Here is a 25865-nt window from a genome sequence, read left to right on the forward strand (position 1 = left end):
ATTCAGTTTTCGTAAAATGTTATTCAACCCGATGATATCTAAGAAATGGAACGATGGTAAAATTCGAATAACATTTGCTATTGTAAATTGACGTCGTCCCATTGTTAGTGGGAATGATCAAACAAGTTTTGGTGGCGTTTTACCATCTACCTACATGGTATGTAACACACAAAATTGATAAAAATCAGTCCAAGATAGTTTCGAAATTGACACCGACAACAGGTACGCAAACAAACAGAAATTAAAAACCATGTTTTCATACCGTAGGGGTTATGAAAGGTAGAGAAAACATGAAAGAAACTGTTGTCGGCTGGATCCAATTACAATACTTCTTTAGCTTACGATCGAGAAGTAAAAACAATTTTAGTCAACCTACACATCGTGATTAGTTTAAAACGAATTTACCATGTGATGAGACAAATCAGATTTCTTACAAAGCTGTAAGCACTAAACTGCTTTTTTTTAATACAAAAGGTCGGGTGTTAACAATGACAACAACAAACTACAATTAACATAGGTAATTTATTGGAATTCTGTATGGAATAATCATCTACATTTCAATAACTGGTAATGAGATGTTTTTCAATTCCTTTATAACATAAGTAAATATCGGTATATTTTCCTAAGCGCTGTACATCAATTTGAGAAATCGTCATCTAGTGTCACTTAAATTTCTGTGGGTATACTATGAGTACAATAAAAAAATCAAATACAAAAATTCATTTGGCAATTTGTAACCTAATATAATAATATTGAACCAATCCGTAGAAGCTTTAGCATTTTGTGACAATTTATATTGCACTGTAAAAAGAAAGTGTGTCGCCTACCTTAATTTCCTAATACTACAGCATTACACCTGAGCTAAATAAATAAACAAATATATACACATTGTATATGTATATATAAGGTAGCGCTCACATACAATACATGCTTTTTTTTCAAATTATAACTTAGATATGTAACTGTAGATGGCAGTGTTTGTATTCTTACTAAATGGCCAAAAATGATCAACTACACTGCACAGATTTGGGAAAAACAATTTACTGTTACTTAACAACAGATATAGTGACGCAGTACAATAAATAAAGGTCCTCATTTTATGTACATTCTATATACACAGACTATTTTTTAATGAATATAAATATATATTTTTCAAAGAAAAAAAAAATGCTCGTGCATGTATCACATAGCAGTAGATCGTTTAGTGCTTTAATTTCCTATATACATTTTAATATCTTCTGGACTCAACTGTTGCTAATAACTATGCTATTAATATCACTGAGTCACCATAACTGTTTTAAACACAAATACATAATTTATATCTTAAATTCCACGAATATCAGTTTCAATATCAATGTTTGTACGTATTTAAAAAAAAATCAACTATACGTGACAACAGATAAACGCAAGATGTCCAACTTTTATTACATTAAACAATTACGTCAACAAAATTTGCCACTGGCATTATAACTTGTATTGTCGATAGATAACTTACCAATATTGGGTAAGTCATAATTAGAATGAAAGTTGAAGACTCACATCTCCCGTTTGCTATAATTAAGTTACGTTGTCTTTACGGGCTGAAAATGACACGATGGAACGAATCCCCTTTACTGAAGTCTAAAAAATAAAATAGTGAAGAACTGCAGCTAGGTTCCGATTGAACAATTACTTTTTTCTTAGACCCATTTAGGAATTCTTTGTACATTTCTGATCGCAAATATCTTGAATAACTATCACTCTTCATAAGATGGTAAACATGAGCCTACAAAATCAGAGACACGTAAATAAAATCACATGATGAAAGCGTGATAGTGGAGTAACAATTTCTGTTTGTGGGCAAGTTGTTTTGGAAATTTAAGTGTACAGCAGACAGTGATTTTAGTTACAAACATTTGTTTTAATTGTCACCTCTCAGATCAAATATAATGATTATCAATGTTTCACGTAACAAATTCCTCCGTTAACGAAAAAAACAATTTAATAGCGATTTCAAAGCCTAGTTGCTTATATCAAAGTGCATATAGACTTTAGTCAGCAACTGTAAAACTTCTCTGTGAAGAATTTTCGAGCGTTTTTCACTATCAGCGACTAACCAACCCATATTCGATCTGAGAGTTGCCTAAATTTCGGGATTAATTGGTTCTTTCATTAAACACTTACTGCTGCACAATCAAAACTCCATCTGTCTTGACTTTCCATATTCTTTTTAGTGATTTCATAAGATTTGCAGTCAACATTTATGGGGCAGCTTGCATCAGGCGCTAAGAATTCCATCCATATTTCCTGTACTTTATTCTGAACTTCACTTTGAGGAAGAGCTTTTAATTCTTGAACAGCCTCCCAAAATCTACAATACAGATAAAACAATAATTCTTATAACGTTATTCAAAAGCAATTAAACATCATGGGTCAAATAGAACTCATTTCGTACTTGAGATTTTCTCCACTAAATTCTTTGTCAAGAAATTTCACAAAGTGTTCTCTGCCAACTGGATCCTGCAATAGTTCCTGTAAACTGAAAGCCCAACGTTTCACCCTGCGGGCCGATATGTCTTTTGCTTGTTTTTCTTGTTCCCACAGTTCTGGATTATCTGATATCCATGGATTTGGATATTCTGGAGCAACGAAAAAGCTATCGTACTCTAAATACTGTTCATAATATGCCACAAACCTAGACAACGATAATGTATTTATTCTATAGTCATACATGAACAAACTTACGACTCAGCAGCTTTGGAGACCTTGATGTTTCTTCTTTCTAATCTAGACTTGAGTAATGCTACTTGCTTTTTGAGGAGATCTACTGAATTTTTACTGTTTATGCCAGATGTAGAAGGTGACATTCTTGGAGCACCAACATGCATATTTTTAAAACCATGGGAAGGTTTATTCATTTGACATGCTTTCTTTATATCAATTTCGGTGGTATTCACGCAACCAGGCTGCAGACAAATTACGTTCAAACAATTCGAATATAATCATACTATTTTCATATTGACTCACTTTGCTCAAAAAGAAACGTTTTATTTACATATATTAAGGTAAATAGAAAAAACGACTTTCGATCGATTGTAGATGAAGAAATGACGGTACTTTATATAGTACAGAAGTCAAAAATTGTTGCCACTAGACTTAACTTACTGTACCACCACCGCTACTACTAGAAACTAGCAAATAGCTGAAGCTACAGACTACCAACACCTTTTACGATTCTCTCAGTTTATATTTTTGCATACCTCTTTGTACCATTGAGTTCTGTGCATCTTCATTCTGCTTCTTCTACTACATCCTAAATATCAGTGACCACTATCGATGAATTTTATCCGAACCTGATAATACTTTCATGCAGCTTACAGTAAGAGATTTCAATGGTGGATACCTCAAGTATCTCTTATTTAACAACACAAAATTTTCTTGAAAACCAATAAATTGCGCAATATTTGTAAGTTCTAGTGAAGAAAAATTTGAAATGTTTACAAAAATGTTTCAACAGCAACAATGCATTGAAGTAAGTTATACACGATAAAAAAATAGATGCAAGAAACATTTGGTAAGGTTTTGAATGATAGAAATAATTTATTCTGGATAAATTTAGATCGATATATTAATAGATGTTGTACAATAAAAAATAACAAGTGCTTCATAAATATTGTTGGATATATTATACATTTTACATTAGAAGTAATTCAAAGAAATCTAAACTAATTGTATACTCAATCATCAACTTGACGCATATTTTCTGTTATTTGACGGGAATTGGCGCTATATTTCGTTCTGAATAATAGTGTCCCTATCATGTAACTATCTTTCCAAAATAATAAATTATTTTTTAAATCAATCATTATTTTATAACGTAACAACGTAAAACTTAATATATACATATATATATGAATGTTTGATATTTGTGTACAATGTGTACTTTGTTTCACCTTCATTTATTATTTCTATAGATTATTATTTTTATAAAACAGTTTTTCCTATTTATTTATTTTTTTCTATTGCACTTGCTATATTGGTAACCTCAATCACCGTCTTTATTACAAATTTATTCTTTTATCTATTGTCTTTAAATTAATGTTTAATGGTACAGTCATACCCATTTTCACCGCAATTTTAATCACCAAATTAATTGAAAATTGATGATTAAAAGTGCGGTGAAATGGGCATTAATAAAATATATAAAGACTTCATTTTCCAGTTGACCAAATCTATCGCACATAGATATTAATTACCGTGGATTTAATTTATTGCGAATAATCTTATGGGCTCCAGTTACTCAATCGTGGAAGATTGTTCGTTCACTATAACTTATTGAGAAAATTCTATCAAAACTCGCTCAGATGCGTAACTTTAAAACACTTTCCACTACCTTCAAATTTTCCGTATGCATCTCAGGGTGCATTTTTCCATACAGATTTATAAAATCTTAACCTTTGAGCAGAGATAAAGATGTTTGGTCATCAATTTTTTTGATAAATCTTGTTACTCGATTCCTAGAATTTTCGGAAAATCGGAGAAGTTGTTTTTAGGGCAACAGTTAGAAAATAGAAAACATTTTTTTATAAATACCGTTTTCGGTGCCACGAGGGTGTGTATCGCCTATGATACCTTCAAAATAAACACATTACTGCAATTGAGATGACAACCCCTCTTAAGAAAAACTTTTTAATAAAGATTTATTTGACAATATTCTGTTATAATGTTTTGAAAGTTAGAACCAAATAGATTTTAGTTAGTATGTTATCATGATACTTTCCAAAAATCTGCCATGTAACCTCCGAGATAAATTTTATCTGTAACCACGCCGTCGTTTCAAATAATTAAACAATTTTATATACACTCTGAGATGCGATATTGCTTTGAAATTGAGAAAAGTTCGAATAATCACAATTGTGGCATCTGTATCAGGCAATTACGTAAAAAAATATTTTTTGACTTGTGTAACTATTTTTGTACCGTCCGTCTCAATTACACACGATTTTTTTTAATACTTTCTCAACAAAAGAAAAGGCCACATTGTAATAACCATAGAATTAAATTTATATTTAATACTTAATTTAGGAAGGTTTATTTCCCTTTTTTAATTTTCTAGAAATGATATGCGAACGCACTGACAAAATTATTAATTTCAAAGATACGGAAACGTTTTAGACTTTGAGTGTTACTATGAAACATAAGTCTTAAATTATTACACAAAAAATAAAATACTTCAGAGTATTACTTTCCTACATGCAAAAAACCAAAGTATTAGAGTTTATAGTTTTTTTTTTTAATAAATCTGCTTTCTGCGAATAATGCTGCTAAACAAGTCTCCATATTTTATTCAATGTGAGACATTGTCTATCATTCCCACAACTAGGTAAGTGAGAAAATTTTAGCTGAACACGGAACAGCCAAGTTGCTAAAATAAGAAAAAAAATTTAATCAAAAAGTTTATGTTATGAATCAGTGAAATCAGAATTGCAACTGTTGTTTTTTATCTACAAGTTACATAAAAAGAATTATAACAGCATTTTTAAAAAGTACGACGTACATGATTTCGGCATTTTTATGTACATAATAAACGAACATAATAAATGGAAAGTTATAAAAATTGCACGGTTCATTTTGGATTAGATTATTTGAGTCAACCAAGTTTCATTGAAAGTGGCCATCTCAAAAATTTGATTGATATATTTTAAGAAAGGGAAAAACATGTACCATAGGTCGATGGACGTCCCAGAAAGCCCTCTCCTGACTATCCAACACTTTCCTCTCCAACTTGTCTCTTTTCTTATCAACTTTGCTCTGTGCCTCAGCCTGCATAAAAATAAACTCCCACTTCCTTGAAAACATTTTCTGTAAGCGGGCCAAATTTTCCGCTTCGTAATCGGAAAGCTCTAATCGTGTCTTATTTTGCATGGTTCTTTTGCACAGGTAGACAGCTTCAAAATATCCAGTTAAAATCGTTTTCAAAGATGATGTACAGAAATACCATAATCAGTATTCTCTGGTTCCCAGAAATTTGATGGCCAAAAGTATGGTGTCTGAAATCTGTAGAAGGTATTATCATTTTTGACAGTTAGCATGTGGTCATCTATGGGAAAAAAGTAACCATGGGCAGCCATGAGGTGTGCTAGATGTAACGCTTCCTGTTGGTCTTCCACATCAAGATTTTTTAACATCCACATTATCAAATCTGAACCAGTGAAAACAGAGGGAATTTTTGACATGAAGCTCTTCACAGTGCGCACTGGAACTCCTGTGGTCTCATCTTGCATTTTCTCGACGATCTTTTCCATCTGAAATTAAAAAATGAGCGTTTCAGGTTGCGATAATTTTTAGTAATTTACCTTTTTGTATAGGAGGTTGTTAGGGGACTCTTCTGCAATCGAAGGGGTTTGTGTCTGTATTACATCTTCATTTGTACTGGTTCCGGTGCAGCCCCCATTATTAGGCTCCGGCTTGCGCTTGGTGGCAGCCTTGTCGGAATTCATGGTGACCATATCAATGGTTTAGGAGGAACACCGTCCTCCCTTTTCTACGCCAACACCACTCACCTTAATTAATTGACATGACTAACAACAACTCCACGCTCATTAAAAATGTAATAATGAATTCAGTTTCATTGAAAACATCTTAAATCGTATTCACGGTGATGAATTTGCATGAGTATTTTATTATTTAACTTACTCCATTGAAATTTCTAACCGAAAGTGTCGCATAGGATATCCTGCTTTCTTCATGTCATTTTTTAATGAGAAATGTGTCACCACTAGACTTTTTAACTTGGTATCACATGTAACAACATTTTTTGTTAGTTTTCTTACACAAAATTGCCTAATTTCAATGAACTAATACAAAAATACTACTTATTTATTTCCTGCGCTCGGATACCATCACTGCAACCATCGATATTTTCTTTTCTCTGCGACTTCGTTGTTAACGACTTCGCCCGAAATTTAAAATATCCCGCCAAATTAAAAAAAAATACCTTCTTATCATAAATAAATAGGCTATAATTTACAGTGACAGAAAAAAATGCCCAGAAGTCTTTTCTTCTATATTTAAAGAATAAATTTTAAAACGAAAAAGCCTACAAGAACGGCATATGAACAAAACAAAATAATATTTACAACGAATTCAAGTTATCGCAGCAAATGCAAACTTTTATTCAAGTGTCGGTTTTACGTTTGTGTTTATTTCTTAATCACTTTAGAACTTTGAATTAAATTATTGAATAAATTTCATTGGCGCCATCTGTGGGGTGCCTTTCTGGGTGTTGCAGTTTCATTCATAAAACACGGACCCGCGCGCCTTCAGCATAGGTTCAGCAGTTTAGCAGTTGCGCTTGCGCTGTTACAATAATAAGGTGATGACAGAGCGTTTACGGCTTTTGTAGAAAATGGGTGACACTAAAGAAGAAGTTCCCAAAAAAGAAGAAAAACAAACAGAAGAAGAAAAAAACGAATTGGTAAGAAGTCTGTTTATGATTAATTATCGTTTGTACTAAAAATTTATAGTAAATTGTTGGAAAATTTGTTAAAATCTTGAATATTGTCATATGTGAAAAAGTAAGGTTATGTTCAGAATGATTTAGGCATTTTTGAATTGCAAATAAAAGTGGATAGTGAAAACATATTAATGACAAATTGGAAACTTAAAACACACTATTTTTGATTTTAATGGTTACATGAATCTCCAATTATTGTGCACAAATAATGGAAATTCATGCGAATTAACAATAGGCTGGATAGGTACTTATTTTTGGGAACATCTAAAAATTATTTTGCCGTATTTTGAGTCAGAAACAGTTGTGTTTTGTCAAAAAATTTATGTTATAGTTTATTTTACTTTGAATACTTTATATTTGAGAGACAACCAGACAAGATTATGCAAGAAAGACCTGTCAAATACTTTTTGTGGTAGTATTTACATTTTGACGTACAATTCAAAATCAAAGATGCCTTGAAGTTCTGTCCAAAAACTAATACCGTGTAATTTTTTTTTAATTTCTGCTCTAGTTGCCCATGAGTCGTATGTCAGCAGTAAAATTCAAACGGCTGACGGTAGCGTCATGGCCAACTAGATCGAAAATTTAAAATATCACCCGATATAATGTAAGAACATTGTTTTTACGAGGTGTATTTTTTTATAGTCTGAAGAAGACAAGCAGTTACAGGAGGAATTAAACTTGTGCGTGGAGACGTTACAGGTAAATATGTTTTATACGTATTTTTATTTTTCTCTAGAAACGGACATTTATAAAAATGTTATTTTCACTGCAAAAGTTTGCTTTACCGTTCGCAAACAATTTTAATGCAGCAATTGCTTCAAAATATAATAAACCACCAAAAAGATGACAACATCTTAAAAAATATATTGAAATATTTATACAAAATAATCTCCCCCAGATGTGATAGTGCTTACACTTTAGTAATAAACCTATGATGTAAAAGTAAAAATATTTTGCAAACTTTTCTGGTTGTACATTATGATTCGCAATCAAAAAAACATGTCCAAAAGTTGGTACTTTACGTTCAATTATGTTGCTGTGTGTCAAACTAAACTTTCTGATTCTATTAAATGTACAAAGTTCAATGTTTTTATTTTTCTTTAACCATGTCCAAACTGTTTTTATGCTAATTTTAAATTTTGGTGGAAGTGACCGACTTTTTCCAAATTTTGTTCCCTGAAAAACGAGTATGTTAAAAAATGTAATTGCTCTGCATGAATAAAAAAAGGAGCTTTATTTACTTGCGACTATTACTTTTATTTTAAATTAAGAAATTTCATGACTGAAAAACGAAATACATACATAAACTTGGAGAAGGATACTATAGTGTTCTTAAAAATTCAGCATTAAACAAATAATGAAATACACTAGTTGAACAGAACATGTATTTTTAAAATATAAATTAGATATATTTGGACTAGATACATCTATAAAATTTGACAGAATAATTGATATACTTTAAGATAGATATTTAGATGTCTACGGCGTTACCAGACTATTATTACTCCTAAGTGGAAAATGTATTGCAAATACTGATGCGAATCGTTTTAAAATATAAATTTGATTTAAAAATTAAAAGAATAATTAAATTTATTAATATTGAACTTAATAAAAACTACAGGCAGTAGTTGTTATTTCAGTCCATTTCACAATGACGTGTACAGGTATTTTTACAATGACCAAATTAATTTATGTCACAGACTTTTGTGCCGTTAGATTAAAAGTTGCCGACGTATTCATGATAACGTAGGATCGGTATTTGACATGTTCGAATAGTGGAAAGTCAAACCTGTCAGATGCTCTTTTACAATAATAACTTTAAGAGTTACTTTATGCGCATTTCCGTGTGCAATCTTTGAAACAAATGAGGAGGGAAAAATGACATTGATAATTTTTCATAATACATGTATATTCTTCTGTTCTACCAGACTATTAGGATTTTCCAAGAACCGTAATATTTATTATACGGAGTTGTTCCTTTTGTCTTTCCTAATAGCTGTAATATTGAAAACCATAAAAGGTGCAAGATTCCTTTGTTGTATTGTTTTAACTTTTTTCCTGGAAATAAAAATCTCCACACCCAAGGTTTATGAAATTATCAAATATATATATATATATACTAACATATTTATCTTTTTGGGTATTGAGGCAAATGAGAGTGTATCGCAGTTTCTGTTAAAAAGAAAGTTTGACATTTTGACAGAGTTTGACGTCCAACAAAGCACTTCATTTTATTATTGATTCATAAAGCTGCACTTTTTAAAAATAAATTTGACAAAAAATGACGCCAATGTCAATCAAAAATCGTTTGATATCGACACGAGCAAAATTTAAACTTCTAACCGTATAATTGTTGAATACGTATTAAATCACCTAAAATCAAGTATTTTGCATGTTCAAATCGTACATTTTTTTCCAGGAAAGCGATGAAAACTTGTATCTACCTGCATTACAAGCTCTGGGGAATCATATTCGGGCTTCGACAACTTCGATGACTTCGGTTCCGAAACCTTTAAAATTTATGAAGCCCCACTACTCTACAATGAAGGGCGTATATGAAAAAATTCGAGACTCTGCTGTTAAAATTGTTTGCTCTGACATTATCTCTGTGTTAGCAATGACAATGGGAGAAGGACGAGAATGTTTAAAATATCGTCTTACGTCGAAATTGGACGGAATCGGCGACTGGGGACACGAATATGTCCGCCATTTAGCTGGAGAAATAGCGGCAGAGTGGGCCGAAACGGACGTCTCTGAAGATAAAGAGGTTAAAGATGTTTTGATCGAATTAGCGAAACAGATAGTTCCATACAATATGTCGCATAATGCTGAAGCTGAGGCGTGCGATTTGTTAATGGAGATCGAGAGGTTGGATTTGCTGGAAGTCTACGTTGATGAGAATACTTATCCCAGAGTTTGTTTGTACTTGATCAGTTGCGTTCCGTACGTTGCAGATCCAGAAAACACTACTCTTTTGCAAACTGCGTTATTACTTTTCCGGAACTATGAACAGTATCCCCAAGCGTTGCGACTTGCAATGCAGTTGAATGACCATAATTTAATTGAAGAGATTTTTACCTCTTGCCCAGATTCGACTGTGCAAAAGCAACTAGCGTTTATGCTAGGACGCCAGCAAATTTATATTGAAATTCCGGAGACTACTCCCGAGTATGAAGATCTAGTCGAAATAATGGCGAACTGTCATCTAAATAACCATTTCCTCAATCTTGCTAGAGAATTAGATATTATGGAACCAAAAACTCCCGAAGATGTATATAAATCGCACTTGGAAAATACTAGACCCCAATTTGGTTCCAACCAAGTTGATTCGGCTAGACAAAATTTAGCCGCCAGTTTTGTCAACGGGTTCGTTAATGCCGCTTTTGGACAAGACAAACTTTTGATGGAGGACGGAAATAAGTGGTTGTATAAAAATAAAGAACATGGGATGTTGAGCGCCACTGCCTCTTTAGGCTTAGTTTTACTATGGGATGTTGACGGTGGCCTTACTCCCATAGATAAATATCTCTATTCTTCAGAGGATCACATAAAATCTGGTGCCCTATTAGCCTGTGGTATTGTAAATTGCGGCGTCCGCAATGAATGCGATCCCGCTTTAGCTCTTTTATCTGACTATGTGTTGCATAACACCAACACGATGAGAATCGGAGCTATAGTAGGTCTTGGATTGGCCTACGTCGGTTCAAATCGAGAAGCAGTCTTAAGTTTGTTAACGCCAGTTTTTTCCGACTCAAAATCAAACATGGAGGTAATTGGAATGGCCGCTCTAGCATGCGGTATGATCGCTGTCGGTTCTGGAAATTCCCAGATCACTACCGCAATAATGCAAACTCTTATGGAAAAATCGGAAGCCGATTTGAAAGATACTTACGCAAGATTTTTGCCACTAGGCTTAGGTTTATGCCACTTGGGTAAACAAGAAGGCATCGAAACTATAATTGCCGCTTTAGAGGTTATACCAGAACCCTTTAAATCGATGGCGGTAACTATGGTAGACATCTGTGCGTATGCGGGCACGGGCAATGTTCTCAAAGTACAACATTTACTCCACATTTGTTCAGAACACTACGAATCTTCTGATAAGGAAGAAAGTAGAAGCGACAAAAACAAAGAAAAGGGTAAAGATAAGGAAGAAAAAGATAAAGACCTTTCTGCGAGACAAGCTGTGGCTGTTTTGGGAATTGCTTTGATTAGTATGGGTGAAGATATAGGAAGCGATATGGCTTTCCGTACTTTTGGTCATCTGTTACGTTATTGCGAACCTGTTATCCGAAGAGCTGTCCCATTAGCACTCGGTTTAATATCTGTTTCCAACCCCAAACTCAGCATTTTGGACACCTTGAGTAAATTTTCACATGACAGTGATTCTGAAGTTGCTCACAATGCTATTTTTGCGATGGGTCTTGTTGGGGCTGGCACCAACAATGCACGATTAGCAGCAATGTTAAGGCAGTTGGCACAGTTTCACGCTAAAGATCCGAATAATTTATTCATGGTTAGAATTGCCCAAGGATTAACGCACTTAGGGAAGGGAACTCTCACTCTTAGTCCGTATCATAGCGATAGACAACTAATGAGCCCAGTAGCCGTAGCAGGTCTAATGGCCACCTTAGTAGGATTTTTGGATGTAAAGAACAGTAAGTGTATATGTAAAACAGCCTATAAAAATTCTTAATAATGAATTATTTTTTAGTAATCTTAGGAAAATCGCATTATTTACTGTATACGCTCGCTGCTGCAATGCAGCCTAGAATGTTGGTCACATTTGATGAAGATCTCAATCCACTTCCAGTTCCTGTTAGAGTTGGTCTTGTGAGTTTTTTTTATTTTCCAAATGTGTCTTTTTCCTTATTTTATGTTTTCCAGGCTGTTGATGTTGTCGGACAAGCTGGAAAACCAAAAACTATAACAGGCTTTCAGACTCACACAACCCCCGTTTTGTTAGCATTTGGGGAAAGGGCCGAATTAGCGACAGAAGAATATATTGCACTTACCCCCATAATGGAAGGATTTGTCATCCTTAGGAAAAACCCCGACTTTTACCCATATTAAAATTTACCTGTATTTATACTATAAAATAGTATTGTATTTTTTCTTTTTGTATCCACTTTATTTAGAGTAAACTAATTATAAAACATCTGAAATTTTATTGGTATCTTTAGTAAGTCATTGATTTGATGAAAAAACTGTGTAACTATTCATACATATATATAAAATGTATATCTTTGCCACAGAAAAATACATGTTATCTCCATGTTCTAAAGTGTGAACAAAGATTTTACCAATTTATAACTAACTCGGTCTTACACATGTGACCAAAGTTGTAATTGTAAATTTAAATAATGGCGCTATAATTACTCTTTTTCATCAACGAATGTCTTAAAATTATGTAAGATATTTAAGAAATGATTTGCCTACTTAAGCGCTCTGTTATATGTAATGCATGGACTTATTAAGGCCTGTTTTTCTTTTTTCTACCTACCGCTGAGTATCGAGACATGAGAGATGAGAGGTTATCTTATCACAAGCATTCAGAGCTACATAACGACTGATGTTATGAGTTGATACGTTTTTTATTGAGATAAAAGATCAGTAGTTTCCACTTTTCTTTTAAATTTGCAAATACTTCTCATTACAATTATACGTATTTACAACTTATACAAATCGCGTCTAGTAACCGAGTTAGTGTGACATAAATCAGGTGATGATCCCAAAATCATCAAAAAAAGCTTATTTTATTAAGCTGTTAGTTGGTTCTGCTCTAGCTATTCATTTGAGTATATTTGTAATTAAGCCTTGGGTAACGTCTCAGAAGAGTAAAGATTCTAGCGACCATCGTGGAGATCTAAAAACGAAACCATAACACGTAACTATTTTTGACATAACCTCAATTGGTGCTAGTGATGTGCTATTGTTATATATCATAGTATGAAAATTAGAAAACCGAAAAACTTAACGGGTGCTCAGTTAGGTTTTGCTACAATTTTAGGAGTTTTAGTTGGTATTTACGTTTGGAGACCATCAATTATCGACTACCACGAAGAGAAAAAATCAGGTGAATTCGCTCAGAAATAAGAACCGTAAGTGATATAATATTGTTGCGAAAAGGAAGTAATAATTCTCTTTTAAGACGATGGGATGGTATCAGCGGTGGGCATCAAAACAGAGGGGAAAATCTTCTCTTCTAGTTATTGCAGGCGTTAGCGGCTTGGTGTGTTTCTGGATTGGATACAGGCACTACTTTATACCTTGGCGCACAAGAAAAGCATTACGCCAAGCTGAAGAATATGCCAACATTTTAAATAAGCTTGAACGATAATTGTATTGTTTTTCTAATTATGTTAGTTTGCTTGTAAATAAAAACAAGTATCAACTTTTTTTTTTAATTAAACATTACTATACACATTTTATTTATACATGACATTATTCTTCTTTAAATTTTCCGTTGTAATATGGCAAGTATTGTAAAATCAGTTTCCAATCAGTGGCATACGTTACCGCAACCCCCGCAGTTGTACCAAAAACTATGGCAGAACCTAACCTAAAACAAATTATTGCATAATCACTTCGTTATATTATAATTAATTTACCATTGTTGGGCAATTTCTACGTGTTTTTTTCCAAATAGTCGTAGGGGACCTGGCAATCTCACTGCTGGAGACATTTTATCAGTTTTTAGAGAGATATTGATCTTTTCGTTTCGTTTAAGTCCTACGAACCACACAACCAGGGATACGCAACTACGAACCTACAATCGCCTACAATCTTATGCCTACAAATCAGGGACCTACAAATATTCTCCAATCTGTCAGTCTGTCACAACACCATACTCAGTGTTGCCACTACGCCACTGTTGCCAGGTTACCTTAACTCGTCAATTTTCGGTAGATATCGTAAAAATTCGGTAGATTTAAATTTTGTTTTAGAAAGAAAACTAGAACAGTACCTAGTAAAATTTTATTGGTATTTCAAAGTTAACCATGGAGCTTGGACTGTAGTCTGCGGTTGGACCCACAACACAAAACCACAAATCACAAATTGAATGCAACCCTAGATGTTTCTATCCAACTATAGGTACACTGGCGGCACGGTTCTTTTATTGGCGTCATTATCCCCCTGCATTGTCCGAGAATCCCTCAAAGCAGCAGTTGTAAAATTTTACTAGGTACTGTTGTAGTGTTCGTTTTTATACCTCCATGAGTAAATCGCTTTTGATTTAATTAATAAAATTTCTTTGCTTCTTTAATTTTTTTTGAGACACCTATGATTACTGTAACCAATGATTAATCGTTGCTGTTACATTATGTATATTGAAATGAATATATTTATTCCTATCAAAAATTGAATCAGTATCTAAAATTAGGTACTAAAAATAGGCATTACTTTTCTATTAAAAAAAAAAACACTGTAATTTCAAATCAGAAATAATGTCCGGCCATGGCCGACTAGTATAAAGATTATGGCCTGTCCAAGAGCACAGTAGACCAAGAGGTACCATATGTGTTGCCATCTATTAATAATTACACTTAATAATTTAGCAAAATTTTAATTTGATTTGACATTATGAGACTTCAAAACGTGTAATGGTCGTTTGTTTCGGCAGTGATGAATTTCGGTATGAATGCTTTTGTGCCTTTCAAAAAGTGTTAATAATTCTTTCGTCGTTTTTGAATTATTAATAGATGGCAACACGTATGGTACCTTTGGACAGACCATAATCTTTATACTAGTCGGCCATGGTCCGGCATGGATTTTGAATTTTCCAATCAGACAGATTACAGATTGTAATCGCATTACATGCTTTGGATCCCGATATGGATTTTGGTTTCGTTCATATTTAAATTTGCCGCCACACCATCGTAATAACTTGTCTATCTATGTATATACCACCCAGTTACTTTAATCAAGAGTTCTCTTTTTTTCTTTGTTAAATTTGTGATATTCAAATAAATATTTGTATCAATTTGTAATATTTGATTTCATTTTGGAGACGGTTTTTACAGCTGGTTTCAAAATTTTTCATCTCCAGAATGAAGGAATAAACAATTTGCCTTCCATATTATATTGCGGAATATTTGGATCACGACAACATTTTTTGTAATTAAATTACACAATGATTAATGAAATTGCGCTCAATAAAAGGAGTTATGCACCCAACAATACTGCTTGTAGCGTTGAGCATAAAATAATTTGAGTTTTGGGTTGTTGGTATGGCAGAGATATGTGTTGTTGGTGGCTGTTGGTATTTAGAGAGTAAGCAAATGCTATTACTACGTCATACTACAGCGGTGACGCTTATGACATTTCCTATGTTTGTGTTTGCGGCTTGCGGTTCGTGCCTATCCTCAATCCTCTGCATAGAGAAAAAAAGAATCTTCCTTCTTTCACTTCTTAAATACTGATAAGTAGTGAGGATGAGAACAGTCTTCAATGAAAACAAGATTTTACACGTTACATCGTTACGTAGTGACTGTTCCCGTTATCAACCCAAATAATCTGTAAATGTGTAAAACTAATCCGTCAGTCGTTATCAACTGAAAATAGAGGTTACTCATAAGGTGAATTCTTGACGTCCGGATTGTGGTCCGAATATCTTATTGATAAAGGTTGTGAGCGCGAGTGATCTAGTTCAACGAATTAGCGATTTTATTGAAAATAACGGAATATACGATACACAGGTTAACATTGACAGTTTTATAACTGCGTAATGATATGAAATCACACGGTTTTGTCAATTAATTAATGAGTCAGTTTCTCCTTAGACATTCCGTCACGTTAGTGTGTTCGTGTCATAATTACAATAATGTGGATGCCCACACACGTACAAGTAACAGGTATGCCAAAAACAAAGAGTTTTGAACATATTTTTTTATTCTATTTTTAGTCCAAAGAGCCTCAGGATTATTAACTAAAGGAAAACACAACAAAAATGATTGTTTTGTTACGATTGCCTTGGGAAAAACTAAATACCAAACATCAGTCAAGGAAAAAGCAGACCCTGATGTTGAATGGCATGAAGAATGCGAATTGTGAGTTATTGAAGCGTCAAGGAATTTACATTTATTCTGGAGAATTTTAGACCCATTCCAGACCAAGGAAATACAGCCGAGATTATTTTAACAGTGTTACATCATAATAGCTTTGGAGTAGATGAATTTCTTGGGAGAGTTGCCATACCTTTGAATACCTTAGATATTTATGAACGCCCTAAAAATAAATGGTATGGACTTGAGGCTAAGCCAGGTATGTAAAATGTAGTACACAATATATTCGAAAATATATAAATGTTGGAAAGTGATTTTTGACGATATTTCAGTTAATTTAATTTTGTGTCAGTGGTTATATTACAGTTTTCACAAAAAAAGTTGGATCTTATATTACTTAATGAACTTTCACTATCATTTATATTATATATATTTACAGTGCATTTTTACATTTTGTATTAAGTCATGATTGAAGATTATGATCGTGGGCTGTAGGCAAAAAATCTGAGTAATCAAAAAATATTTTTATGCAGCACACGCTGCTGCTCTAGTTCTTAGTATTCCGTACCTTCAAATGGTTCTTAAATATTTCTGTATGTTTCTAGTTAAAGTCAAAGTTACTTATCTTTGATAAATATCATAAATTAAAAACTCAAGTTTAAACAAATTGGACTGACTATACATAATGTTGCTAATGTCAAGTAATGCTTCTTTAAAAGCAAGTATCCAAATATTACTCCTTCATGAGATTGTTGGTTTCCTGAAAATAATTCCACACAGACTTTATACACCGGCCACCCTGAAATATTTCGCAAAACCACATTAAAAATTGTTAATTTAACTTGTGATTGTTATTTTATTAAAGAACCTAACACTGTTGATACAGGATGTACAAATTAGATAAAAAAGAGACAAATACAGAATTAATTTTTTTAAGAAAGGAACAGAAGTGAACGAAATTTCAGGATGACCGGTTTCTTTGCCGGTTAGTATATTATTCCAAAATCAAAAACGTTGCCAGTTTTCGTGATTTGTTGTGGTGTGAAATAATTTAAGGTTATGTTTCATTTCATTTTCATTGACATTGACAGTTTCTTTCCATTTTTACTTTCCAAACGTAACCATAATGGCGAACGGTTGCTTTCATGTTTTCTCTACGATTCTTAACCCCTAGAGTATGAAAAATAGGTCTCCTGTTTCCGTCTATCTGTCTCTGTCGACTTTTATGAGACAGATAATCTCTGAAATTACGGGACCGATTTTTTGTCAAATTTTATATGTATGTTAGGAATATCGTGTAATTGGTAAAATGCTAACCAGAATTTTGTCTAATTTTGCCAATAATAATTTGGCTGAAATCTTTCCATAGCAATACTTGTGGGTTTATGAATCCGCCTTGTTTTTTACCCTACGCATCGCATGCTTCTTTACCTTTACTTGTAACAATCGCCATATACCTTTATTTTAATTTATAGGGGTTATAATAAAAAATAATAAAATTCGCAAATTTAAATTTTATAATTTTTCGTAGGTGTGAAACTAATTCGGAGGTGAGGAAAGTTCTGTCTAAATAACCTTGAATCAATTTTTAAACTTCAGATTCATAATCAGTGACAAGAAGGTCCCAAATTTTGTAGTGCCAATCTTAAAATTACTAAAATGTATAATCAGATTTTTAATTAACACGTGATGTATTTTTGATTTTGGAATACATTATCCAGATGTTCTGCCGACGAAACACATTTGCCGCAAATTGTTGAAAGAATGCTTTGACTCAGCTTGATATATATAACTCAATTATTAGAGCTAAAATTTCAAATATACAAATTTTTTGTTTGAAAGTTACATATAGTAAACACGGCTTGTAAATGTCCACTCCGGGTGGAGTTAGGTTGGTAAAGCAGGTCAAGGTCTTTCGACTCAATTGGTAATTAAATAACTCTTAGACTAGTTCTAGAGTAGAATTCTTTTAACTTTGGCAAGATGTTTTAAACTGTACGACACTGGTATGTTTCGTTATCAAATTTTTGAAGGGGATAAACAGATGAATTTTGAGCAGCGATTCACCATGCTTATGATAAACTTAAAATCTTTGCAATATTTCAGAGCATTCAGTTATGTAATTTCTAAGTTAAATTGTAAAAAATTGTTATACAATTTTTATTTGTCTCGCAAAAATCTAGACGTAAAAAATTAAAGCGAATTGGTAAACCGCAAATATAGAATCGCTGTTTTTTTAAATTTAAATAGCATTTACTTTGAACAATTATGAGATCAACTTTAACTTTTAAGTAATATCTTTATTGTTGGGCTGTGAATGGTTATGAATATTCTCGTTAACAATTACTAAAATTTACTAGTCGATTTAACATAATGAATTTTTAGGTAAAGTGGGTAAGGCAAAGGAGCGCGGTCACCTAGAAGTAAAAATTGGTTTTACTGTCAAATCTGGAAGTTTAACAGATTTAAGTAAAAAGGAGAAACACAAGTCTTCATTGTCTCACGTAGCTCAATCAGTGGGTGGTAGTTTATTAAGTCTTGGTAGTGCTGAAAAACGTAAAGGCATAAAAAAATTTGCCAAGTCGATCGGTTCAAAAATGCATCTAAGGAGTAAGAAGAAAGATGGCGATTTAGATGACGGTTCATCCATCGGTAGTGTGGGTAGTTTAAAACGTAATTTCGATAAAGTAAATAGTCGACAAACTAAAGAAGACGCTGATCCCGGGGTTGTTAGCGACGAAGATGAATTTACTGTAAGTTGTTTGTAGTGTTACTTTAGTAACATCATGTAACCAATTTAGATGAGTAAGTTATGTAAATTGTTTTATCATTTCTGAACTTATGTTGATTGCGTTGACGTCATTAATTACAGTTCGATGATTTGTCTCATAAAAGCTCCATAAGTTCATTGAATCAGCCAACTAATCATGGATTGAGTCATTCGTCTGTTGAGAACTTATCAGGTGATATTAACAAAACAAACTCGGTATCTCCTGCAAAACCGCCAAGGAGTGAATCCAAGCCTCAAGACGAATGGGAATCCAAACTTTTCGGCAAACAAAGCAATAAAGGTAAGTTACTCATATAAAATCTTTTAGATTTTATTTAACAGACACTGTAACAACTACGAATTTTTAATGGAAATTAGAATAATACAACTTTTCGACAACTTATACATATACATATATTCTGAAATGTTTCTTGTACAATATAATCCTGTTACGTTTTACGGGTGTTAAAAATCGGCGTGGTAAAACTTAACAATTTATTTCTCGGGACTACAAATTCATACGACGAACACAGCGATTATGTACAGACAAATTCCAACTCTAATTCTCTCATTGACTGAACTAGACTCCACTCCTCCCGACAGTGGTCTCTATTTGAACGGCTTCTTCTGGAAAGATCGCGAACATCGCTTTCGAGGTTGTTCTGGAGTCCAATATCGAAATAATTCCCGCGACTTCTGGCGGACTGCTTCCAGGATTTTCTTTATTCGAGCGCCGTCCTCACTGATGATGAGTTACCGCGCCATACATACTAGAAAACTCATAGGCGTCGTACCGGGGCGGCATATGGGTTACTTCGGGACAATACAGTTCATAAATAGGTCATATGCGGTGCCTCAGAAAGATCAGTATTCGAAAATTTATTGTTCATATTGAATGTATACTAATATTTACAGACACAGTACTTATGCCATTACTGAATGAGTAAGATATTGTTTGCTGAACAAAATATATATATATAGAACATGTGATAATACAACATCATTGAATTGTTTCTAGGTTTTCTTAAACCAAGTAGTAGCGAATCATTGAATAGAAGATCGTGGGATTCTTCAAAACTAGAATCACAGATTGACGAAGAACCTTCTGAAGTGACGGTCATTAAGGATGACATAAATGTAAAATTAACGAAATCGCCAGAGATTGTCAAGAAAGAGGAGAAAGAGAAAGATGGGATGTTTTCAAAATTGAAACATTTCAAAAAAGGTGTGTTGAATTGTTGCTTCTGATGGTGATTGCCTATTCTGTCTTATTATTTTAGATAAAAATGAATATGACACAAAACGTGAAAAAACATTCAGTAATTCAAATGAACGTATTATTATAGGAGGAGAAAAAGATGTAAATTATTCCTACAATAGCCATGTGTCCAACGAAATTTTACAAAAGTTTGAAGGCAAATCCCGTGAAGTATGTACTTTCGGTTAAATTAAATTGAGATTGTGAGATTAATACAAATTTTTAGGATTTGATTTTATTAATCTGCGACTTACAGAGCGACTTAGATTCACAGAAGAGGAAGTTGAAAGACTTGGAAGATTATTTAGATGACTTACTTTTAAGAGTAATGGAGACGACTCCCAGAATCCTTCAAAATCCTTATGTAACTTGTAAGTTTTCACATAAGCAACTAAGGTATGTTTACAGTCTTGTTTTCACGTTGTGTTTATTATTTATTTTTTCTAGTGGTTAATCATCAAATGGAAATAAGAAAACTAGGTGCCTAAAACCGGTGCTAATTTCTGTTTTTGTAAAAAGCTTTTTCATGAAAAATGCTGTGATTATTATTTATTTTTGAATACTGAGACAAATCTGTTGGAAACTTTGTAGTGACATCCGTCCAATGCGTTTATGTTCAAAGACCAAATATCTTCTTGTGTACATACGAATTTTGTCAGTTTTGTAGTCCATATTTTTACACGAATGTCTTCCTTTGACGTAATTAATTCTTTTTGTGAACATTTTATTTTATTTAACATACATATTAACGACTTTGTTCTGGTGTTTTGTAATTTATATTTTATATATAGAAGGGTCGAATAAATTAACAAAATACGAAGTTTTATTACAAAATATGGTTTCTCTCGTGTGCGTAACTCATACCTTAGAATGTTCCTTTAAGAAACAGAAGCAGTAGTAATCAAGTATGCATTTTTGAGCTATCACGTACTAAATTTTTCCTTTGGTAAAAGTGCAAACTGTGTTCTTTATTGTTAATGGAAAAATGGAGATAAGAAAATTTTTCTGAAAAAGTTTCTAGAATGTTTCTCTTACTGGATTATTAGTTATGACAGAGGACGTCAAGTATACAGATTCGTCGTACAGTTCAGTGAAAACGCATCTGCCCCAGAATTTGATGACCATGGTGAAACATACCCAGCATTTTCGAGTCTTTACACAATTTTGTGATGACGTCATCAACATTTTTGCAAAGACAGGTATATCAACTTAGATTGGTGCAGTGTAGTACTAAAAATAACAATATTGTATTCCGAAAGTTTTCTGGGAAAATGGAGTGAGCCGTTTCTGATTTAATCAGTAAAATAAATTGACTATTTTTTTTATTCAGTCACCTGTTTAACAAAATCTAAAAAATATGAATCCAGTGATAAACCACAAGCAAAAACTCATCATATTTTGCACACTTTGGGTAGAATTTATTCAGCAAAATTTTGAGATGACGTCATCAATTTTTTGGGGAGAATAAACATATATATTTTCATTAACAATTTACAATGCGTACATTAACTTTAATCATCACATCCTGTACAAGTAAATCCAAAAAATATGAATGCAATGATAGATTATGATCATTTTTTGCAAATTTTAAATAGAATTTATTTTTTCCAATGGTCCCCCCTTCTTCAAATTTCGGCCAAAATTTGACATTTTCGAAACTTAACTAAAAACGTTTTCTGGTAGATTTCGAGCTCTAGAACTCACTTCCGGCCTCGTTTGTTTAGTAACAGCAACTATTTTTCCAGAATCGACCGTTGAAATATCGAAATTTTTAGAAATTCTCAAAAATTCACATTTCATACCGATTCTTTCGAAAATGTTGCTCCGTGACCATCAACACATTATATTTTTAGAATCAGCATGTCGAGATCTACGTCCCGGAATTTTTTCGCAGTTTTTAGACAACTTTTTTAAATGTGAAATTTTTCCAATGGTCCCCCCTTCTTCAAATTTGGGCCAATTTTTAATATATTCGAAACTTAACTAAATACATTTTCGTGTAGATTTCGAGCTCTAGAACTAGCTTCGGGCCTCATTTCTTTGATAACTGCAACCGTTTTTCCGGAATCGACCGTTGAAATATCGAAATTCTCAAAAATTCGCATTTCGTATCGATTCTTTCGAAAATGTTGCTCCTTGACCATCGACACCCTATATTTTTGTAATCAGCGTGTCGAGATCTACGTCCCTGAATTTTTTCAGAATTTTTAGACGACATTTTAAAACTGAAATTCTTCCAAAAAAGGGGGGGACTTCTTCAAATTTCGGCAAAATTTTGACATTTTCGAAACTTAACTAAATGCATTATCTTGTAGATTTCGAACTCAGGGGCCGCTGGTGCCGGGGGGGCGCAAGGGCACGTGCCCCCCCCCCCCCCCCCAAATTACAACGTCTACAAACAGACTGGACATAGCAAAATAGTGAAAAGTCTTGTTTAAATAACTTTAGACCAATTTTTTATTTGAAAGAAAGTTTTCATTCATGGTTATAAAATTACACGTTGATAAAGTTTTTGTTTGTAATACTGCGACTTCTGTTGTAACAAATTACGATATGTATGTATACTTTCGTAGAATGACATGACATTGCTTCAACTAAGATCTTTATTCAGACTTAGGTATTCACAACGATTAGTTAGAATTTCAAAGATAATAAAATATCCACGACTATCACATTGCAGAATTATTTAACGCACTACTATTTTCATTAACGTTCGAGTAAAGCAAACAGTCGTACGTGTGAAGTATCGGTCTTGAAAAAAAAAATGGAAAATCTAGATGCGATTGAAGTGCTTCCAGAAGTGGAAGAGGTTCGCGTGCCTAACATTGTTTGCGTTCGTACGGTGGCGTCAGTCAGACCTTCTACTAAGTGGAAAAAAACAAAAAGGTGTATTTACAATCGCGAAACGAAGGCAATTTTCGGAAGAACGTGCGCAGACTGGGGCCGGCTGGGACTGTTCTATTTGGTATTTAATGCTCTATTGGCTGCAGTCTTTGCAATTGGTATAAAAGTCCTGCTTTCCACGATGGACACGAACGCACCTAAATGGAAACTCGAAGAAAGCTTGATTGGTACAAACCCTGGGCTTGGTTTTCGTCCTTTTTCGCTAGAAGATGGTGCTTTGATACAATACAGTTTACAAAATACGTCGACGGCCGAAAAATGGGTGAAGCTCCTCGATACATTTTTGGAACCTTATGAAAATTACACTGATAGAGATAACATTCAAAACTGTACTTTCAAAATAAGGCCTAAACGTAATCACGTTTGTATGGTTGATCTAAAGAAGTTTGGACCATGTCAAGCACAATATAAATACGGATATGGTAGTTCATCACCGTGTATTTTCATAAAATTAAACCGAATTTTTAAATGGGTACCTAGATTTTATAAGGAAGGTAAGAGTGATATGCCTCGGGATTTAAGATTTAATATTAAAAAATTATCACTGAAAAAGAGGAAGCAGATTTGGATTAGCTGCAGAGGCGAAGACCCGATAGATAACGAAAATTTGCAAGGTTTCCAATACTATCCAAGTAGAGGTCTTCCAGGTTACTTCTATCCCTATTTGAATGTCAAAAATTATCTAAGTCCCCTGGTAGCTGTCCGAGTCATGAAACCAAGACAAAATGTTCTTATAAACATCGAATGTCGTGCCTGGGCTAGAAATATTTACTATAAGAGATCTAAGCAGGATCGTCAAGGATCAGTACACTTCGAAATCTTAATTCGCAACAACTAGGACAGGTTTTACTTGTTAAGCTCGTTTATGTATAAAAGACTATCTAAATCATTTTTGTTTATGTATTTAGTTATGTATAGAATTTTTAATAAATTGTCACTATATAACTGTTACGTAAATCTAAACAGTGCCACATAATCAACTTTTTACAGGTAAGTACTTTCTGCATCACTAACATTAAAGTGTATTATATATCTCGAAAACTATTTCTAATAGTATCTATGTTTCAAGTGAAATTTAAAACATTAATAAATATAACATAATCTGCAACAGACGCACCCCATCTTTAATACTTTTATGTGTCAAACGCTAGAAAGGTAAGCGGGTCGATTTCATGAATGTCTAACTTCACATTTTCTTAGCGTTTCGTAGCTCGTGGAATGAGAAAATAGTGGCTTCTCATTTCGACGCGTTGTTAATCTTTCTGATTTTAATTAAAGAGATTATTTTCAGAACTATCAAATAGATGACTTTAATGAAAATTATAAAAAAGAATATCTAACGGTGACAAAATTCTAACCAAAATTTGTTTTTCATCTCCTTCGAAATTTTCCTTTAGTTATACAACATAACATTAAGATGACCAACTTTTGAAAATTAAAAACCAGGACATACTCAAAACCTAGCCAAATTATCAAAGTACTAATAATAATAATCTTTATTATTCCCGCCTTGTTCTGGGTGTTGTGTATGTCCCCCGTTCCCCTTGGGCCAATAAGACCGATTTTGGCAAATGACATACACAGATTGTTACAAATTTTTCAAAAAAAAAACTGAGTCCCAAAATTAACTCATAAACAGGTCAGGTAAGAGTCTCATCTTAGCAAGTACACGCCCGACCGACCCATCCTCTCTTTTCTTAGAGAGTATTTGATATGCCAAAATCAGTTCTATCTTTGCAGGTAGTCAGCCCCGCCCACCCACCCTCTCTTTCCTTAGAAGGTATGTCATTTGCCAAAATCCGTTCTGTCTTAGTAGGTACAGTACATTTTCAGAAATTGTGGTCCATCTTTAATAAATTTTAGAATAAACTGAATTAGTTTTTCCCGTGTTTTGATTGTTCTAAATATGACTTAAAAAGAACGCATTTTATAGCATAAAATATGTTCATGCACGTCTGATTCATAGAACCTTTATTCCGTGCAGGCAAGCAGTCGGAGAGCATAAGGGCTGTACATTTTTATTAACTTATCTTATTATAATGAATGTAGAGAATGTAATTGATTAAAAACAATAAAAAAAACAAAAATAATAAATTTGTAAATGAGTTTATCGCCTTAGAACAGAACTAAAATTATTAAGCCTCAATCGAACAAAATATTCTGATTATTATTATTATTATTTTATCATTATGTTATTATTATGAAGGTGTGCTATTCTCGCGTTTTCGAGAAACTGGGGTGATTCGTTCTTAATTCGATGAATAAAAAATGAGAATGATTAATTTTATTAAATGAAATAACAAGGTATGCCGCTCGGACGGAAGCGGGAGATTTATTTTTTACTTTAGGGGTCATGACCCATTCAGAAGATATGAAAGCAGCCAGTCGCCCGATGGACTCGATTACAATACTTCTCTAGCGAGATGTTAG

At 33.3% G+C, this 25865-nt stretch overlaps 4 protein-coding genes and 1 long non-coding RNA gene across 10 annotated transcripts; 4 read left to right on the forward strand and 1 right to left on the reverse strand.

The window, feature by feature from the left end:
- Positions 1-503: 503 nt before the first annotated feature.
- On the reverse strand, positions 504-6908 carry LOC135141326 (regulator of G-protein signaling 7-like). Of its 3 annotated transcripts, none has more exons than XM_064072319.1 (9): positions 6676-6908; positions 6336-6523; positions 5978-6284; positions 5704-5927; positions 2725-2945; positions 2435-2674; positions 2164-2350; positions 1673-1765; positions 504-1620 (listed from the first exon to the last, which is right to left on the reverse strand). In XM_064072319.1, exons 2-9 carry the CDS (start codon positions 6486-6488, stop codon positions 1558-1560), a joined length of 1488 nt encoding a protein of 495 aa, XP_063928389.1. In that variant the 5' UTR covers positions 6489-6523; positions 6676-6908; the 3' UTR covers positions 504-1557. The 3 variants fall into 3 exon arrangements, with proteins under 3 accessions (XP_063928389.1, XP_063928388.1, XP_063928387.1); XM_064072318.1 differs by having other exon boundaries at positions 6336-6542; XM_064072317.1 differs by having other exon boundaries at positions 6336-6620.
- A 412-nt stretch (positions 6909-7320) lies between these two features.
- On the forward strand, positions 7321-12656 carry LOC135141198 (26S proteasome non-ATPase regulatory subunit 2). Of its 2 annotated transcripts, none has more exons than XM_064072063.1 (5): positions 7321-7456; positions 8141-8197; positions 9918-12156; positions 12213-12331; positions 12386-12656. In XM_064072063.1, exons 1-5 carry the CDS (start codon positions 7388-7390, stop codon positions 12569-12571), a joined length of 2670 nt encoding a protein of 889 aa, XP_063928133.1. In that variant the 5' UTR covers positions 7321-7387; the 3' UTR covers positions 12572-12656. The 2 variants fall into 2 exon arrangements, with proteins under 2 accessions (XP_063928133.1, XP_063928134.1); XM_064072064.1 differs by having other exon boundaries at positions 7375-7467; positions 8151-8197.
- Positions 12657-12899: 243 nt separating this feature from the next.
- On the forward strand, positions 12900-13892 carry LOC135141287 (uncharacterized). The gene is made up of 2 exons (XR_010282367.1): positions 12900-13599; positions 13650-13892. It is a non-coding gene; the product is annotated as an uncharacterized LOC135141287 (long non-coding RNA).
- A 1906-nt stretch (positions 13893-15798) lies between these two features.
- On the forward strand, positions 15799-21365 carry LOC135141370 (rab11 family-interacting protein 1). Of its 3 annotated transcripts, XM_064072425.1 has the most exons (10): positions 15806-16223; positions 16282-16353; positions 16404-16548; positions 16599-16762; positions 18889-19256; positions 19376-19574; positions 20292-20498; positions 20554-20702; positions 20758-20927; positions 20979-21365. In XM_064072425.1, the coding sequence occupies exons 2-10, from the start codon at positions 16323-16325 to the stop codon at positions 20983-20985; spliced, it is 1440 nt and encodes a 479-aa protein (XP_063928495.1). In that variant the 5' UTR covers positions 15806-16223; positions 16282-16322; the 3' UTR covers positions 20986-21365. The 3 variants fall into 3 exon arrangements, with proteins under 3 accessions (XP_063928496.1, XP_063928495.1, XP_063928494.1); XM_064072424.1 differs by having other exon boundaries at positions 15807-16353; XM_064072426.1 differs by lacking the exons at positions 20292-20498; positions 20554-20702; positions 20758-20927; positions 20979-21365 and adding an exon at positions 19858-20285 and having other exon boundaries at positions 15799-16353.
- A 1799-nt stretch (positions 21366-23164) lies between these two features.
- LOC135141204 (sodium/potassium-transporting ATPase subunit beta-1-like) lies at positions 23165-24380 on the forward strand. Its single transcript, XM_064072077.1, has 2 exons — positions 23165-23929; positions 23989-24380. Exons 1-2 carry the CDS (start codon positions 23296-23298, stop codon positions 24006-24008), a joined length of 654 nt encoding a protein of 217 aa, XP_063928147.1. The 5' UTR covers positions 23165-23295; the 3' UTR covers positions 24009-24380.
- The last annotated feature ends 1485 nt before the right edge of the window (positions 24381-25865 follow it).

Source organism: Zophobas morio, unplaced genomic scaffold (genome assembly GCF_036711695.1).
Source record: "Zophobas morio isolate AGI-343-1 ecotype UQ-CSIRO unplaced genomic scaffold, CSIRO_AGI_Zmor_V1 ptg000044l, whole genome shotgun sequence".
NCBI classification, from domain to species: domain Eukaryota; kingdom Metazoa; phylum Arthropoda; class Insecta; order Coleoptera; family Tenebrionidae; genus Zophobas; species Zophobas morio.

Coding starts and splice junctions, on each gene's coding strand:
- LOC135141326 (XM_064072319.1), bottom strand. CDS start 6,488: ATGGTCACCATGAATTCCGACAAGGCTGCCACCAAGCGCAAGCCGGAG. Junction 2,946..5,703: donor GGGACGTCCATCGACCTATG/GTACATGTTTTT, acceptor ATTTGTCTGCAG/CCTGGTTGCGTGAATACCAC. Junction 2,675..2,724: donor GTCTCCAAAGCTGCTGAGTC/GTAAGTTTGTTC, acceptor ATCGTTGTCTAG/GTTTGTGGCATATTATGAAC.
- LOC135141198 (XM_064072063.1), top strand. CDS start 7,388: ATGGGTGACACTAAAGAAGAAGTTCCCAAAAAAGAAGAAAAACAAACA. Junction 7,457..8,140: donor AAGAAGAAAAAAACGAATTG/GTAAGAAGTCTG, acceptor ATTTTTTTATAG/TCTGAAGAAGACAAGCAGTT. Junction 12,157..12,212: donor ATTTTTGGATGTAAAGAACA/GTAAGTGTATAT, acceptor ATTATTTTTTAG/TAATCTTAGGAAAATCGCAT.
- LOC135141370 (XM_064072425.1), top strand. CDS start 16,323: ATGTGGATGCCCACACACGTACAAGTAACAG. Junction 16,549..16,598: donor TGGCATGAAGAATGCGAATT/GTGAGTTATTGA, acceptor GGAGAATTTTAG/ACCCATTCCAGACCAAGGAA. Junction 16,763..18,888: donor TGGACTTGAGGCTAAGCCAG/GTATGTAAAATG, acceptor ATGAATTTTTAG/GTAAAGTGGGTAAGGCAAAG.
- LOC135141204 (XM_064072077.1), top strand. CDS start 23,296: ATGGAAAATCTAGATGCGATTGAAGTGCTTCCAGAAGTGGAAGAGGTT. Junction 23,930..23,988: donor ACCTAGATTTTATAAGGAAG/GTAAGAGTGATA, acceptor TCACTGAAAAAG/AGGAAGCAGATTTGGATTAG.